Below are 18,126 nucleotides of genomic sequence, written 5' to 3'. Positions count from 1 at the left end.
ATATCGAGGCCCCTGGAACTTCTCAGTAGGCCCCAGCAGAAATTGGAAGGAAGGAGTGCCGCCTTGCCTTCCTTCTTCCAGGATGTATCCACCTTGCTCGTGGGCACTGAGGCATTTCAGGGGCGCCTGCAGTTGAGCAGCTGCTGAAGTTTAACACTTGACTCCTGGGAAAGTGGGGATTAGGTGTTTGGGCGTCTGGGGGTGATTTTCATGGCTCTGGAACTTGAAGCTGTTCCAGAAAGCTCCCAAGCTGCCGGCAGGGTCAGGATCTTTTCACTGAAATCCACAAAGGCCGCAAGAAAGGCTGTCATTGGCCAGGCTCTCAGGCCACCCACGTAGGGGGAACCGAGGAGGATGCAAACCCCGCCCAAGCCCCAGGGGGGATGGAGGTGGCACAGGGCGCTCCTGGTCAACCTCCGAACGCCGAGCGCCCCTCCCCAGCCGCGCACTGCACCCTCGCGGGCGCCTTTCCAGGGAACCAAGGTCGGAATTAGGGGTCCAGGTGGGAAGCAGACACGGAACCAGGGAGAAACAGGAGCGGTGAAAGAACCAGAGAGTTTAAGCTCGAGAGAAGGGGCGCGGCGTCTTGTGGCTAGAGGATTTCGCCCCGCGCGCCCAGCGCACCGCTCAGGCGCCGCCAGAGCCCGGAGCAGGGGGTCCTCTCCGAGGGGCTGCCACGGTCCCCCGCGCTGTGCCCTTCGCCTAGCGCCAGCCGGCTCCTCAGCAGAGTCCAGGAAGGGTCTCGGGTCCAAGACAGGGATCTACAGCCATGGCCGAGGTCGCGGAGCTGGAGGGGGGCGCCCCGCGTCCTCGGAGCCCGTCCGGGGGCTCGGCGCTTCAGGCAGAGAGGCGGGGCGAGCCGGAGGCCGCGGGCCCGAAGGCTCAGCGAGAGGAGGCTAGAGACGGCCCCGCGGAGGCGCCGGGGGGCGAAGGGGCGGGCGCAGCCGCGACGGCCGCGGGGCCCGAGGGAGAAGGCCCGGGGCCGGCCGGAGGGCGAACGGGCGGGCTGGAACCGGGCTCCGGCGGGGGCCCGGGAGCCGAGACGCGGGGCGGGAGCGGGGCGCAGGGCCAGGCCGAGGCAGGGGAGGACGCCCGCGGGGGAGAGGGGCCGACGAGCGGCGCGGAGCCGGAGGAGGAGGCGAGCCCCGGGCCAGGTGCGCAGGGCGAGGAGCCGGGGGAGGCTCAGGGGGCGCGCGGGGACCCCGCTGCCCTGAACGCCAAGGAAGAAGCGGGGAGCGGGCCGAGGGAGCCGGCCGGCAGCGCGCCTGGGGCGTCTGGGGCGCTCGTGGACGCCCCGGAGTCGGTGGGGGAAAGCGTGGTAGCTGAGGGGTCGGTGGGGGCCCGCGTGGACGCCCCGGAGTCGGAGGGGAACAGCGTGGACGCCGAGGGGTCGGTGGGGGCCCGCGTGGACGCCCTGGAGTCGGAGGGGAACAGCGTGGACGCCGAGGGGTCGGTGGGGGCCCGCGTGGACGCCCCGGAGTCGGAGGGGAACAGCGTGGACGCCGAGGGGTCGGTGGGGGCCCGCGTGGACGCCGAGGGGCCGGCGGGGGAGAGCGTGGGAGCCGAGGATTCGGTGGCGGATAGCACTGATGTCGGGGGGCCAGCGGGGGCCAGCACGGATGTCGGGGTGCCGACGGCAGGAGCGCAGGGCGCGGAGGGTGAGCCCCGGGACGGAGGGGACCGCAGACCCCAGTCCGAGGCAGAGGCGATTGAGGCCCCAGCGACGGAGAGCGTGGGGTCCACCCCCGGGGAGCTTGCGCGGGGGCCTCGGGGCTCAGCGGAGGAGACGGGCGACCCCGAGGGAGGGGAGTCGCGGGAAGCGGCCCCAGGGGACGCGAGGGCAGAGGCCGGTGAGGACGCGGCCCAGGGTGGGCCCCCGGGGCAGGCGGAGGAGGCCGAAGAGGAGAGGCCGGAGCGGGGTCTCCAGGGGCCAAGCGAGGAGGCCACGGCCGGGGGCGAGGAGGAGGGCACCGCGGCTGGAGAGGCGATCCGGCCGGCGGAGGTCGGGGAGCCCCAGGCCGTCCTGAGCAACCACCTGGCGGACGAGCGCAGCGCTGAACGCGGCGGCGGGACAGTGCCCGAGAACGGCGGCCAGGAGGGCGGCGAGGCGTCCAAGGAGGGGGCCCCGGGGCAGGACCACGACATCACCCTCTTCGTGAAGGTAAACCTGGCTTCCCGCAACTCCCGGGACGCCCCCTCCCAGCACCCTCAGTGGTGTCTTTTCAGATCTGATCCCACAGGGACGCGCAGGGGTCATGCTCTCTGCGCCCAATGGTCACCGAGCCCTCTGTCCGCGAGAGCCAGGCAGGACAGCCTACGTTTCAACGAGAAGAGTTAAAGGAGCGTGGTGGTTAAGTCGCTCAGTCGTGTCCGACTCTTTGTGACCCCATGGACTCTAGCCCTCCAGGGTCCTCTGTCCATGGAATGTCCCAGGGAAGACTCCTGGAATGGGTTGCTATTCTTCTCCAGGGGATCTTCCCCACCCAGGGATCGAACCCACGTCTCCTGCTTTGGCAGGTGGAATTTTTTTTTTTTCCACCGAGTCGGGGAAATCGAAAGGAATGTGACGGGGAAGAATTGAGGGTTTGGAAACAAAGAGGTTGGGATGGGGGTGGTGGGAGGTAAGTCCAGCATCCCACTGGCCTTTGTCCTGAAAATCCTAACTGGCCCTTCTAGTCTGGAGATTCTCAAAGAACCTACAGAACAAAAGCAAAACCCTGGCAAGCCCTATTGATGTTCCGAACAATTTCTGCCAAAGGAAACGCTAATACTTAAAGTGAAAAAATGCCAACAGGTTGGTTGTAAAGTGAAACTGTATACTAGGACTCAAAGCTCAGAGGCCCAGAGCTGGCCCAAATTTTTAACTCCCAAAACCTCTTTCATTTTGGGAGAATCAATAAAGTATGTTTGGGAGGAAAATGGAAGTTTATTTAAATATGGTAGCATTTATGGAACATTTTAGCTTTTTTTTTAAAGAAGCATGCCATATGCTGATAACCATCATCTGCTTCTTTGTCATATTTTCAGCCTTACTTCAAAGAGTCAAAGAGGACAAAGATTCTGTAGAGATACGAGTGAGGTAGTTTGGAGTTTAAATAGGGAATCCTATGAGGCATCACAAATAAGGACGAAGGTCCAGGAGCAGGTTTTTTGTTGAAAAAGCTCTTCCCAAAGACCTTTGGCCAGACTGGGAAAGCAGCAGATAATAAGGTCAAGAATGTGCATTGTATGTTAAGTCATAATCCTTGCAAAATATTTCCAGGCTTATAGAGGCCAGTTATGACCCAACCTCTTTGACAGAAATGTAAGCAAATTTTAATAACTGGAAAAAAAAAAAAGGAAATAAGGAAAAAAAAGTTCCCAACATGATTAAGATCAGAATTTCAAGAATTCTTTGAGTGGCAAGAGTTTGAGAAGAACGGGCTTGCTTTTCTTCACTGTGTTGTTCGGGGCAATTTTAAAGATGCTGAGACTTTTCAGATCATGTATTGGGACCTAATCTGAGGGTACAAACCCCAAGGAGGGTCCCTGGAGCACGAAGACTTCAGGGGAGTTAGAGGAGGGGGAACCTGAACACAGCGCTGCTGTGCGTGTTCTAGCTCCACTCCTTGGTTTAAGAAATTTCCCCCTGGCTCTGGTGTCTGGGCTATAGGATACCAGTCTCTCATTACAGCTTGGAAACAGTTTCCTAACTGGACTCTGCTTCCATCCTTGGTTTTCTCCAATCTAGTCCTTCGTCATAGCCAGTGAGCTAAGGAGGAAAAGACCTGATCTTTTTGTTTCCTAGTATAAAATTCTTCAGTTGTTTATGGCAGATAAATCCCCACTCCTTAGCCAGATCACGAGGCTCTCTGGGATGTGATTCCTGTCTCCTTGGCATTGCCTGGGTGCCCCCTCACCCCCCCCCCTTTTGATACCACTGTGCCGCCAAGTTAAACTACTTACTGGTCCTTGGGAGAACCACATTCTTTTCTGCCTTGAAATTTTCCATGTGCTCTACCCAAATCAAGTTTCTTCCCCTTCATCCCTCTCGTCCTCCCTTGCCTGGCTATCTGCTTGTGTCCAAGGTTCCGCGTGGCCATCGTCTCCTCCAGGGAGGCTTTCCCAACCCTGATTTGGCTTGGGTACCCCCTGTCAAAACTCCACTCACATCACCCTCTGTATGCTGTCTCCAGTGTGGAGCACAGGTCTGGAAATGGATGATGTATGTGAACCGGTGGCTGCCTGTAGGAGGTGGTATATTGTAATGATCAGTAGCACAGACTTTAGAGCCAGTGAGCTGGGGCCAAATCCTGGCTTTGTTCTTTCTTGCTGTGTGACCTTGGGCAAGTTACTTAGCCTTTTTGTGCCTTCGTTGCTTATGGATAAAACAGAACAACCATAGTACTTACTCTATGAGGTTGTTGGGATTCAAGATAAGATTCTACTTAGAATAGTACCTGACTTGAAAGAAGCCTGGTATAAGTGTGAATTCTTGTTACATCTGCTAGTTCTGATCAACTTTCATTGATTTTTGCATGGGGATAGTCCCTCTTCCATTCCATCCCTGCCATTTTATTTTATTTTAGGGAAAATACCTCTATATACCCAATTACTTCCATTCTCTGGGGGAGAAGAATATTATGAAAAGTAAAAACAAGTTGTTTTCTCAGATTCTGCTTAGAGTAGTGTGTGTGGGCAGAGGCAAGGGGGCACGTCCTGAGTGGCTTAGCCATAATGTTTGACTCCGATGATTGGCAGGGTGCTCAGTCCTTTTCCTTTTGTTAAAGTAACAAATGGACCTCCAAACAGTGAAACTGGTTTTGAAGCAACTACTGCCTGATGCAACTTCTAAGGGTCACTTAGGATGTGTCCCATAGGATTGTTAAGGGATCTCACTTTCTTCTCATGCTTCTAATCATTGTCTTGAAAAACAGAAGAATCGCAAAGCAAAACTCAAGCAAAAGCCCTTTAGCCTATTTTATCTCTTGACTTTGTGATACTTGTAGAATCCTTAAATTAGTTCAGGATAGGATTTCTTTGCCAAATTTAACCATTCCTAAGCTCCTTATTTGGGCTGCACTTTATCTGGATGCTGTATTCCATAGTGGACATCTGACCGTCTAGCTTTTTAAACATGTCAGGGGCCAGTGTATCTTGGTGTGTTTTTGATGCCATGACTGGAGTGTAAATTTCACAGAGCTGTTCTTTAAGGATAATACTGCAATGTTCCTCTAACTACCTAGCCTTCATGACAGCCTAGTAAACACAGTTTTTTTTCTTCTTCTTTTTTTTAAACAAAGTTTTAAGTTAATTAAGTCTCATTCTGTTTGGGAAATTTTTTATATTTATTCCTATTTTTAAAATGTATAGGTGACAAATAAATGTGTTGATTATCAGAAAGTAATGACGTATGACACAGTAAAATGTAATAATAAGATGTGCTTCTAAATTTAGCCACCTGGTAGTTTTTATTATCTATCTTGGTGAGAACTGTCATTCTATTACTTTGTCATTTTATTTTATTCTGTGCACATGCAAGAATGTATTCTTGGTTGTAAAAGAGCCATGAATGTATAAAGCAGTCCACTGGAAAGCCTCCTTGAATTATTATATGGTAAATGAATTGCTGATCATGTAATTTTTAGTTTTGTTTTCTCAAAGAAGTGATAATTATTTATCAAATTATAGGGTAACTCTGCAATGTCTTTAGAAACAAAAATTCTTCCCTTTGTTACAAAGGAAAGGATGACAACATAATAACACACCAACACAGTAAGAACAGATGACGAACAAGATACTAACACTGTGGAGTAAAGTAAGGACTTTAGACACAAGGATTTAGTAGCGAAGGAAGTCTTGCTTACAGGTTTGGTTCTTCTAATACTTTCAGGCAGGGTCCAGGGGTGGGATAGGTCTTCCCAGGTGGCGCATTGCTGAAAGATCTGCCTGCCAATGCAGGAGATATGTGTTCGATCCCTGGTTGGGAAGATCCCCTGGAGAAGGAAACTCCAATATTCTTGCCTGGAGAAGCCCATGGACAGAGGAGTCTGGCAGGCTACAGTCCATGGGATCGCAAAGAGTCGGACGTGACTGAGCACACAGGCAGCAGGGGTGGAATAGTCTAAAAAATGGATTTCCTAGCAAATTTCACATGACTTAATTAGAAAAAGCTCAATGTATGTGACAAGTGACTAATCCTGGACCAGAATCTAAGAATTTCTTAAACTATGTTTTGGACACCATACATTTAACCACTAATAAACAGCTACTGCTGAGCTCGGAAACTTGTATTTGCCATTATATTTAGATTCTCCAGGGAGGTGAAACTGAGTGCAACAAAGTAGAACTCAAGTCATGGCCGTTGAATAAGCATTATCTTCGAGAGATGCTGCCTCCCTAAATAGATAAGTAAATTAACTGAGTTGTCCTAACATTGTCACATTGAATGGGGGTTGGAAGTGGCGACAAGGTCTGTTGGGACCAACATCTGGTGGACTCTGTGCATCTTTCTCCAGGAGCAAGCAGGCTGAGACCTCTTCGGTTTGGTGTCCGAAGAGCTTAAAAGGGAGATGTTATTTCCATAACCAAATATGAATTTTGTGTTCAAAAGGGAAATGAGCAAAAATGCAGTTCTGTAACTTTAATTTTTTGGTCATTGTATTCTGAGTGTCTATGCCACTTGCTTACACATTTTGTGATTGTTCAGTTGCTCAGTTGTGTCCGATTCTTTGCAACCTGTGTACTGCAGCACGCCAGGCTTCCCTGTCCTTCACTATCTCCCAGAATTTGCTCAAACTCATGTCCATTGAGTCATCAATGGATGCCATCAACCATCTTGTCCTCTGTTGTCCCCTTTCACATTACGTTTGTGAAATCATACAAGGTTAGTTGGGGTGGGAACAGAGGTGCTTTGCTAACCTCTTACACACATGTGCACACACAGCACAGCACATGCCCTTGAGTGAGATTCATGGGGTGTCCTCACCACCTGGCACAGCAGAGGGATTGTGGGAGGCCCTCCATCTGTTCAGTTCAGTTCAGTCGCTCAGTCGTGTCTGACTCTGTGACCCCATAGACCACAGTACACCAGGCCTCCCTGTCCATCACCAACTCCCAGAGCTTACTCAAACTCATGTCCATTGAGCTGGTGATGCCATCCAACCATCTCATCCTCTGTCATCCCCTTGTCTTCCCACCTTCAATCTTTCCCAGCATCAGGGTCTTTTCAAATGAGTCAGTTCTTTGCATCAGGTGGCCAAAGTATTGGAGTTTCAGCTTCAGCATCAGTCCTTCCAATGAATATTCAGGGCTGATTTCCTTTACGATGGACTGGTTGGATCTCCTTACAGTCCAAGGGACTCTCAAGAGTCTTCTCCAACACCACAGTTCAAAAGCATCAGTTCTTTGGTGCTCAGCTTTCTTCTTGGTAATGGAAAGTAAATAAGTCAGATGGATGGGTGATTGGTTCAAGGTGCCTTGCTGGATTCGAGCTCTGTTCCCCACTGCTCAGTCCAGGGTCCCTTGCTCAAGGGCCAGAGTCAGTCTTTTCCATGAAGGCACTATAGTCTGGCACATAATAGTCACCTGGGGAGGAAGGGAAAGTGGGATCCTGTTGAGTGGGGGCTATACAAGCATGTACAGAGGACCTGCCTGTAGAGTGGTCTCTAAAGAGTTATGGACTTAACTGTATTTGAGGAGACACAGAGAGTGGGACCCTTGGATAATCCCTAGCACAGATTCTTCAAGATTTTCTAAAATAGGCTGGCTTTGCCCTAACCATTCTCTGAGCTCCTGTGATATTCAGCCAAGAAAAGTTTTCTCTGAGAATCAGGGAGGTGGTTATTTAAATCTCCTAAGCTTCTCTTTTTCCATCATTAATTTTCTCTGCTCTTTTTCTGACAGAGTGCTGATTTATACAGTGGGCTCTGTATCTGGGCAGAGTTGGGGGGAGATATTTTCTAAAATATTTCAACTTGTATTTTACTATTTACTTCAGTTTTATTTCACAAGTGGAACAAATTAAATTTTTTTAAGAGTTAAAATTGGGAGGTTAAGCCGATTATACAGAGTGAAGTAAGCCAGAAAGAAAAACACCAATACAGTATACTAACACATATACATGGAATTTAGAAAGATGGCAATGACGACCCTGTATGCAAGACAGGAAAAAAGACACAGCTGTGTATAATGGACTTTTGGACTCAGAGGGAGAGGGAGAGGGTGGGGTGATTTGGGAGAATGGCATTCTACCATGTATACTATCATGTAAGAATTGAATCGCCAGTCTATGTCTGATGCAGGATACAGCATGCTTGGGGTTGGTGCATGGGGATGACCCACTGAGATGTTATGGGGAGAGAGGTGGGAGGGGGGTTCATGTTTGGGAACACATGTAAGAATTAAAGATTTTAAAATTAAAAAAAAAAAAAAGAAAAAGAAAATTGGGAGGTTAAAGATATTTATGCACAATTCAGTCATTCATGGAATCTATGAGGTTCTTTTGTTAAATGTATCTTTTTAAAGAAAAGATAATACACTAGGAAAATAAAAACATAAATACAAAAAGGTACAGTATGATCAAAAATGTTTTCTTCCACCCCTGAGGCCCAACCTCTCCATTTTCTCTCTAGAGATATTCTGCAAATATTCAAGCATATATGTGAATATCTTCGCTGCATTGGTTACTGAGTGCTGTGTGACATATGACTCTAAGACTTAACACTGTAAAACAACAAACGTTTACTATTCAAGGTTTCTGTGTGTCAGAAGCTTGAGAGTGGCTTAAGCTGGGTAGTTCTCCTTCATGAGGTTGTAGCCAGGATGTTGGCCAAGGCCCTGGTCTCATCTGAAGGACTGATTGGGGCTGGAGGATCCACTTCTGTGGGGTTGGTTGACTCCTGTCAGTTGTGAAGAGGTTCACTTGTCCATCACCTGGACTCTCCACAGTGTTGTTTTAGTGTCCTGCCACATGGCATTTGGCTCTCCCCAGAGCACGGATCCAAGACAGGAAGCCTTTTTATGACATTGTGTCAGAAGCCAGTGCAGGAGATGAAACAGATGCGAGTTCAGTCCTTGGGTCAGGAAGATCCCCTGGAGATGGGAATGGCAACCCACTCTGGTATTCTTGCCTGGGAAAATCCCATGGACAGAGGATCCTGGCAGGCTACAGTCCAGGGGGCCACAAAGAGCTGGACATGACTGACTGACTGAGCACAGCAACTGAGAAATCACACGCTGTAATTTCTGTCTTATACTGTAGTCTAAGTCTAGCCTTCAAGGAGAGTGGAATTCAACTTTACCTTTTATTATTTATTTACTTGTTTTTTAGAAGATATTTTTTTGCTCACATCGCATGTGGGATCTTAGTTCCCCAACCAGGGGTCAAACCCACACCCGCTTCATTGGAAGCACAGAGTCTTAACTGCTGGACCACCAGGAAGTACCTCAACTCCACTTTTTAAAGAGAAGGCCAAAGATGTTTTTAAAATATTTTAAAATACCACACCTTTTTTTTTTTCCACAAAAAGTTCAGTTCAGTCACTCAGTCATGTCCAACTCATTGTGACCCCCATGGACCGCAGCACGCCAGGCCTCCCTGTCCATCACCAACTCCCGGAGTTTACTCAAACTCATGTCCATTGAGTCGGTGATGCCATCCAACCATCTCATCCTCTGCCGTCCCCTTCTCCTCCTGTCCTCAATCTTTCCAAGTATCAGAGTCTTTTCAAATGAGTCAATTCTTTGCATCAGGTGGCCAAACGATTAGAGTTTCAGCTTCAGCATCAGTCCTTCCAATGAATATTCAGGACTGATGTCCTTTAGGATGGACTGATTGGATCTCCTTGCAGTCCAAGGGACTCTCAAGAATCTTCTCCAACACCACAGTTCAAAAGCATCAGTTCTTTGGCACTCAGCTTTCTTTATAGTCCAGCTCTCACATCCATACATGACCACTGGAAAAGCCGTAGCCTTGACTAGACTGATCTTTGTTGGCAAAGTAATGTCTCTGCTTTTTAATATGCTGTCTAGGTTGCTTATAACTTTTCTTCCAAGGAGCAAGTGTCTTTTAATTTTATGGCTGCAGTCAGCATCTGCAGTGATTTTGGAGCCCCAAAATATAAAGTCAGTCACTGTTTCCCTATCTATTTGCCATGAAGTGATGGGACCAGATGCCATGAAAGGTAGTACACTGGAAATACATTTGGTTGCATCTTGCTGTCTTTACTTAACATTGTGTCTTGTAAATCATTCCCCATTGGTGTTAACATTCTTGTTAACATTTTGCATTTTTCTCATAGTGGGTGTATTCTACTATCAGTTTGCCACTGTTGGATATTTAGGTAGTTTCCCCTTTCTCATGTGATAAGCAGTGCTGTAGTGAAAATCTATCCAAAGATGTATAATCATATATGGAACCTAAACTCTTGGGAATGATATTGCTGAGAGGAAGGATGTGCATATTTAAGATTCTGATAACTTATTAAATTTGCTCTCCAAAGAGGTTATGCCAAACAATGCTCCCCTGACCGTCCATGAATGCTGTGTCTGCTTCCGCATCTTTGCCTGCTCAGTGTGTTCCCTAACATTTTGAATCTGAGAAGTGAAAAATGAGATCCATTGTCATTTAACGCACATTTCTCTTAGTATACATGAGACTGAGTTTAATTTTACACATTTAAAAACCATTAGTATCTATTTTTCTGTTATCTATCCTTTGTTGTTTATGTCCTTTGCTCATTTTTCAAATTGCCTTTTGGTCTTGTTCTTCCTGATTTTTATATTAAGGAAGTTAGACCCCTGTCTGTTTTGACTATTTGTACTGGAGTAATTTATCCTTTTTGCTTTATTAATTTCTTGTAATGGATACTTGGGAAAACAAAGCATCGGCTGTGACAGCACTCTTAGAAACTTCATTTCCTGAAATGTTTAAATGCTCTGTTTTGCTTTTTATTTTCTAACTTCTTAAGTCCTGAAGGATTAGGTATTTCAAATCTTGCCTTTCTCCCTTCCTTTTTAATTAGTAGGTTACATTTTATCAAGCACACATCCTTTCAGGATCAAACTCTTGCCTACATTGTTAGAATTCCTGTTCAAACAAAGTTTAAAATGTATAGATAGCAGCATCATTTCACACCCACGCTGCTCCACCTGAAAATGTAAAGATATATCCCTTCGCTCTTGCCATCTCCTGAAATGAATTCATGACAGATAATTATCTGTGGTGAAGTACTGTTTCTAAGATTGTGCCTCCTAGCCAGATGTTCTTTTTTGGATTCCATCTGTTGAAAGAATTGACCACAATGTAGAGATGGATGACAAAACCTGTTTGCAGAGGACCAGGGAACTGCGGAGGCCTGGCTGTGGCTTAGGTCAGATGAGAGAGAGGCTGGAAATACACAAATACCAAAGATTGTTTGAAAAGATAATTTTGAAGCTTCTGAAAGTGTAGCTCTGTGAAGAAATGCAGACCATGTGGGCACATACTTCCTCAGTCTTCAAGGGAAGTCTGATCTTAAATATGCCTGCATGATCATGAGATTAAAAATATTCTCCATTTTTTGAAGGGGTTTTGGGGGATACACATACATGTATGGCTGAGTCCCTTCGCTGTTCACCTGAAACTACCACAACATGTTAATTGACTATTCCCTAATACGAAATAAAAAGTTGAAAGCCAGGAAAAAAAACAAAAATTCTCCATTTTTACTAGTTTTATGGGCTCTATTTCAACTCTTTCTCTGTCCTTCTGTAGTTGGTCATCTGTGTGAAAGCTGAATCTTGATGTAGGGCAACAGAAAAGCTGCTTTTCAGTCTTTCTAACTCCCAAGTGGTATTTTGGACCCAAGTAAAGAGCCAACTCAAAAGACCCTGATGCCGGGAAAGAGTGAAAGCAAAAGCAGAGGAGGGCTGCAGAGGAGGAGATGGTCGGGTGACATCACGGACTCAATGGACATGAGTTTGAGCAAACTCCGGGATATGGTGAAGGACAGGGAAGCCTGGCGTGCTGCAGTTCATGGGGTCGTAGAGTTGGACATGACTTAGTGACTGATCAACAACAAGAAGCCTATTTAAAGTTGAGTAAGGAGTACACACCATGTAACACTGTTTGAGGCCAATGTTGATGAACACAGAACCTGCTTTTTTGGAGCCTTCAGCCTTAGAGGGTGATCTGAGGGGAAATAACTTCAATGTTTTATGAGGCAGGAGAGCGCTGGGGCCGGAGTTAGCTGGGACAGGTGGGATGAGCAGGATGGTAGCCTGGGCGACGACCAACAGAAAGGAGACGTGTGGTCTCTAGATCTCAAACAGTGAGGGCTCCGCCCTTGTGTTGAAAAGTAAGTGAAAGTCGCTCAGTTGTGTCCGACTCGTTTCGACCCCATGGAGTGTAGCGCCAGGCTCCTCTGTCCATGGGATTGTCCAGGCAAGAATTGCTGGAGTGGGTAGCCATGCCCTTCTCCAGGGGATCTTCCCGACCCAGGGATTGAACCTCGGTCTCCTGCATTGCAGGAGGTTTCTTGACTGTCTCAGGCACCAGTTGTGCTCAGTGGATGGATGGATGACAAACATGGCTGTTACATCATGTGGAAGAAATTGGGTGGGCCGCTTCGTATGCCCTTTACAAAATACTTATTTATCTACTTATTTTGGCTGCACTGGGCCTTAGCCATGGCCCAAGAGAGCCCCTCCCCGCCGCCTGTGGCATGTGAACTTCTTAGGTGTGGCAGGCATGTGGGATCTTGTTTCCCAGCCAGGGGCTGAACCTCGGTGCCCCCTGCATTGGGAGCGTGGAGCCCCACCCGCTGGACCACCAGGGAAGTCCCCATAGGCCCTTTTTATAGTCACTTCTTTGTCATGTCTAAGAGGCAGCCATTTATTCTTATCCAGCGGAAGCAGTATGTGCTGGTTAAGGAGCTACTAGCCTCAATACCCCCTTTTCACTTAGAGTGTGCAAGTTTAGGGCTGTTCTGGGAAGCCAGAGATTTGGTTCCATTTTTTGAACCTGCGGGACTTCTGCCTGTGGCCCGTGAGGCTCTTGGCGATCCAGTAGGAAGACCCTCGCTGTGCACCCCTAGCCACCCACCCCAGTTCCCCAGTCCACCTCCAAGCACCGTGCACTGTGGGGATGAGAAATCAGGACAGGGAGGCACCCTGGGTGGGGCGCACCAGGGAGCCGGATGGGGCCCTTAGGACAATGGCCACGGGCGTGGCCAAGACACCCAGCATAGCTCAGCTGCCATGTGCTGTGAAGGTCACCCAGCATGAAGGTGCGATTGGAGAGCCAGAGACTTCAGGCTTTCTCCCTAAATGACGACAGTTAACACTTTGTTTTCTCGGTTCCTTTGGTGTCAGGTCCTCGGATGCGGTGGATTCAAAGAATCTTTGAAAGCCTTTACCTCTCCTCTACTTTGTCCCTTTCGTTTGAACTTCATCCAGGCTGGATGCCTTCAACTCTCTTCCCATAAGTTACCTGACAAGATGAAGTTTGGGTTGCACTCAGTGGCTTTTTGGTGTCATTTAACTCTCTGAGCAGAGAATTCCATGCTTAAGAAAACTTAGAGGTCTGGAGTAGGAAATGGCAACCCACTCCAGTATTCTTGCCTGGAAAATTCCATGGACTGAGGAGCCCGGTGGGCTATAGTAGTCCATGGGGTGGCAAATGGTTGGACACAACTAAGTGAGTGAGTGCACGCACATGCACGCACACGTACACGTATTTGTCTCTGTGTTAGGCATCTACTCTGTTCATCAAAACTTGGCTGAGAGAACCCTTTGTATCCTGCAAGTAGAGTGCTTTTATTTGTCTTTCATTACATTATTCAAAAAGAGTTGGAGGTTTTGTTTTCTTTCCCCTAGTTGCTTGCCATTTAGTTACTTTGTGTGTGTATAGACATATTTGTGAGAAAGTTTGACAATATAAAAAGTTTGTTTGGTCAGTCATACGATGTTCTGTCCACTGCCTTTTAAATTTTTTTAATTGAAAGAATTGAGCCTTTATTGTAATATTCTCCACTTGAAATTACTTGGTTTAAAAAAATGACAGTGAATGTATTCCTGCATACGTTTTAGTGCTAATTAATCACCTGTGATACATATTTCTAACCCTTAATCTTAATCTCTCTCCTTTATTGTGTGTGTGGTTTTTTTTTTTTTTTGGACTCTCATGGAAAAATGTATTTCTAAAATTCGTATCACCTTTGGACATCAGGCAGAAAGCATTCTTTTTTACCATTTGAATAAAGGTCACCTTTGCTTTCCCTGGGGGAAAAAAAAAAGGAAACTTAGAGGTACTGACACATCAGAAACGGAGGAGGATGATTTTTGGTTAATGTCATTTTAACCAGTATATTATGGTTCTTTGGATTGTAAGCAGCAACAAGAAAGGAAGGTTGGTCTGTCACTCTCCAGCTAGTGAGACTTGCTGTAGAAAGTAGTACAGGTACAGTGCTCTGCTCATCACTGGATAATATGAAACAACAACATTGCTTTTATGCCCTGCTAAAATTTTTTAAAAAAATTGGTTCAAGTTAGTAAAGGCTTGGACTTCCCTGGTGGCTCAGATGGTAAAAGTGTCTGCCTACAATGCTGGAGACCCGGGTTCAATCCCTGGGTCGGGAAGATCCTGTGGAGAAGGAACTGGCAACCTACTCTGGAACTCTTGCCTGGAAAATCCCATGGACAGAGGTGCCTGGTGGGCTACAGTCCATGGGGTCACAGGGGTCTGACATGATTGAGCAACTTCAGTAAAGACCTGAATCTGTAAGTAAATAGTTTGAGTATTTCAGCACACTCTGAAATCAGATAGGGTGGTGAATTCAAGATGGCTCCAAATTCTTTGAGCCTCCTCCTGGACATCCCATCAGACCCTTGGGAAGTGGGCTCTGATTCTCCTGCTTCTGAATGTGGCCTGACCTTGATGACTACTTGGTAACCAAGAAAATACGGTGGCAGTGATGCTGTGTGGCTCTCACTTCAAAGGGCCATGCAGCTTCCGCCTTGTCCACTGACCCCCGCCCACCCCGCAAGGCCAGCACGCTGGGGGCTGCCTGTAGGTGCTTCACTTGACAGTCCCAGCTGAGGACGGCCTTCTGGCCATTCCGCCAAAACACCTGACAGGTGTGTGATGCTGTCATGGGCCTGGTTCACCAGCTGAACACCACTGAGTGACCTGGTCAATGTCACATGAAACAGAAGCATCATTCAGGCAAGCCTTCCCCAAATTCCTTACTCACCAAATCATGATATATAATAAAACAGACAACTGAGGCTGTTAAACCCTCAATAAACCCAAGTAAGATGGTAGGTGTTGCAAGAGGGTGTCAGAGGGCAGACACACTGAAATCATACTCACAGAAAACTAGTCAATCTAATCACACTAGGACCACAGCCTTGTCTAATTCAGTGAAACTAAGCCATGCCCGTGGGGCAACCCAAGACGGGTGGGTCATGGTGGAGAGGTCTGACAGAATGTGGTCCACTGGAGAAGGGAATGGCAAGCCACTTCAGTATTCTTGCCTTGAGAACCCCATGAACAGTATGAAAAGGCAAAATGATAGGATACCAAAAGAGGAACTCCCCAGGTCATTAGGTGCCCAATATGCTACTGGAGATCAGTGGAGAAATAACTCCAGAAAGAATGAAGGGATGGAGCCAAAGCAAAAACAATACCCAGTTGTGGATGTGACTGGTGATAGAAGCAAGGTCCGATGCTGTAAAGAGCAATATTGCATAGGAAGCTGGAATGTCAGGTCCATGAATCCAGGCAAATTGGAAGTGGTCAAACAGGAGATGGCAAGAGTGAATGTCAACATTCTAGGAATCAGCGAACTAAAATGGACTGGAATGGGTGAATTTAACTCAGATGACCATTATTATGCAGGCAGGAATCCCTCAGAAGAAATGGAGTAGCCATCATGGTCAAAAAAATAGTCCAAAATGCAGTACTTGGATGCAATCTTAAAAATGACAGAATGATCTCTGTTTGTCTCCAAGGCAAACCATTCAGTGTCACAGTAATCCAAGTCTATGCCCCAATCAGTAACACTGAAGAAGCTGAAGTTGAATGGTTCTGTGAAGACCTACAAGACCTTTTAGAACTAAACCCAAAAAAGATGTCCTTTTCATTATAGGGGACTGGAATGCAAAAGTAGGAAGTCAAGAAACACCTGGAGTAACAGGCAACTTTGGCCTTGGAATGTGGAATGAAGCAGGGCAAAGGCTAGTAGAGTTTTGCCAAGAGAATGCACTGGTCATAGCAAACACCCTCTTCCAGCAACACAAGAGAAGACTACACATGGACATCACCAGATGGTCAACACCGAAATCAGATTGATTATATTCTTTGCAGCCAAAGATGGAGAAGCTCTATACAGTCAACAAAAACAAGACCAGGAGCTGACTGGCTCAGATCATGAGCTCCTTATTGCCAAATTCAGACTTGTAGGGAAAACCGCTAGACCATTCAGGTATGACCTAAGTCAAATCCCTTATGATTATACAGAGGAAGGGAGAAATAGATTTAAGTGTCTAGATCTGATAGATAGAGTGCCTGATGAAGAACTATGGAATGAGGTTCGTGACATTGTACAGGAGACAGGGATCAAGACCATCCCCATGGAAAAGAAATGCAAGAAAGCAAAATGGCTGTCTGGGGAGGCCTTACAAATAGCTGTGAAAAGAAGAGAAGTGAAAAGCAAAGGATAAAAGGAAAGATATAAGCATCTGAATGCAGAGTTCCAAACAACAGCAAGAAGAGATAAGAAAGCCTTCTTTAGCAATCAGTGCAAAGAAATAGAGGAAAACAACAGAATGGGAAAGACTAGAGATCTCTTCAAGAAAATTAGAGATACCAAGGGAGCATTTCATGCAAAGATGGGCTCAATAAAGGACAGAAATGGTATGGACCTAACAGAAGCAGAAAATATTAAGAAGAGGTGGCAAGAATACACAGAAGAACTGTACAGAAAAGATCTTCACGACCCAGCTAATCACGATGGTGTGATCACTCACCTAGAGCCAGACATCCTGGAATGTGAAGTCAAGTGGGCCTTAGAAAGCATCATTACGAACTAAGCTAGTGGAGGTGATGGAATTCCAGTTGAGCTATTTCAAATCCTGAAAGATGATGCTGTGAAAGTGCTGCACTCAATATGCCAGCAAATTTGGAAAACTCAGCAGTGGCCACAGGACTGGAAAAGGGCAGTTTTCATTCCAATCCCAAAGAAAAGCAATGCCAAAGAATGCTCAAACTACCGAACAATTGCACTCATCTCACATGCTAGTAAAGTAATGCTCAGGATTCTCCAAGCCAGGCTTCAGCAATATGTGAACCGTGAACTCCCTGATGTTCAAGCTGGTTTTAGAAAAGGCAGAGGAACCAGAAATCAAATTGCCAGCATCTGCTGTATCATGGAAAAAGCAAGAGAGTTACAGAAAAACATCTATTTCTGCTTTATTGACTATGCTAAAGCCTTTGACTGTGTGGATCACAAGAAACTGTGGAAAATACTGAAAGAGATGGGAATACCAGACCACCTGACCTGCCTCTTGAGAAATTTGTATGCAAGTCAGGAAGCAACAGTTAGAACTGGACATGGAACAACAGACTGGTTCCAAATAGGAAAAGGAGTACGTTAAGACTGTATATTGTCACCCTGCTTATTTAACTTCTATGCAGAGTACATCATGAGAAACGCTGGGCTGGAAGAAGCACAAGCTGGAATCAAGATTGCTGGGAGAAATATCAGTAACCTCAGATATGCAGATGACACCACCCTTATGGCAGAAAGTGAAGAGGAACTAAAGAGTCTCTTGATGAAAGTGAAAGAGGAGAGTGAAAAAGTTGGCTTAAAGCTCAACATTCAGAAAATGAAGATCATGGCATCTGGTCCCATCACTTCATGGGAAATAGATGGGGAAACAGTGTAAACAGTGTCAGACTTTATTTATTTGGACTCCAAAATCACTGCAGATGGTGACTGCAGCCATGAAGTTGCTTACATAAAAGTTGCTTACTCCTTGGAAGAAAAGTTATGACCAACCTAGATAGCATATTGGAAAGCAACGACATTCCTTTGCCAACAAATGTCTTTCTAATTAAGGCTATGGTTTTTCCAGTGGTCATGTATGGATGTGAGGGTTGAATTG

General features: G+C 46.8%; 1 protein-coding gene across 1 annotated transcript in view; it reads left to right on the top strand.

Moving 5' to 3' along the window:
* Positions 1-769: 769 nt before the first annotated feature.
* Positions 770-18,126, top strand: part of CLIC6 (chloride intracellular channel 6) — a 59,585-nt gene continuing 42,228 nt past the window's right edge. Inside the window, exon 1 of the mRNA XM_068967549.1 lies at positions 770-2,161. Coding sequence (XP_068823650.1) covers positions 770-2,161 — 1,392 coding nt within the window. The remainder of the gene's footprint in view (positions 2,162-18,126) is intronic.

The sequence above is a fragment of the Capricornis sumatraensis genome, chromosome 1, assembly GCF_032405125.1.
Source record: "Capricornis sumatraensis isolate serow.1 chromosome 1, serow.2, whole genome shotgun sequence".
NCBI lineage: Eukaryota > Metazoa > Chordata > Mammalia > Artiodactyla > Bovidae > Capricornis > Capricornis sumatraensis.
The sequence above is the reverse complement of the archived record's forward strand: the minus strand, read 5'-3'. Positions and strand labels throughout refer to the sequence as shown.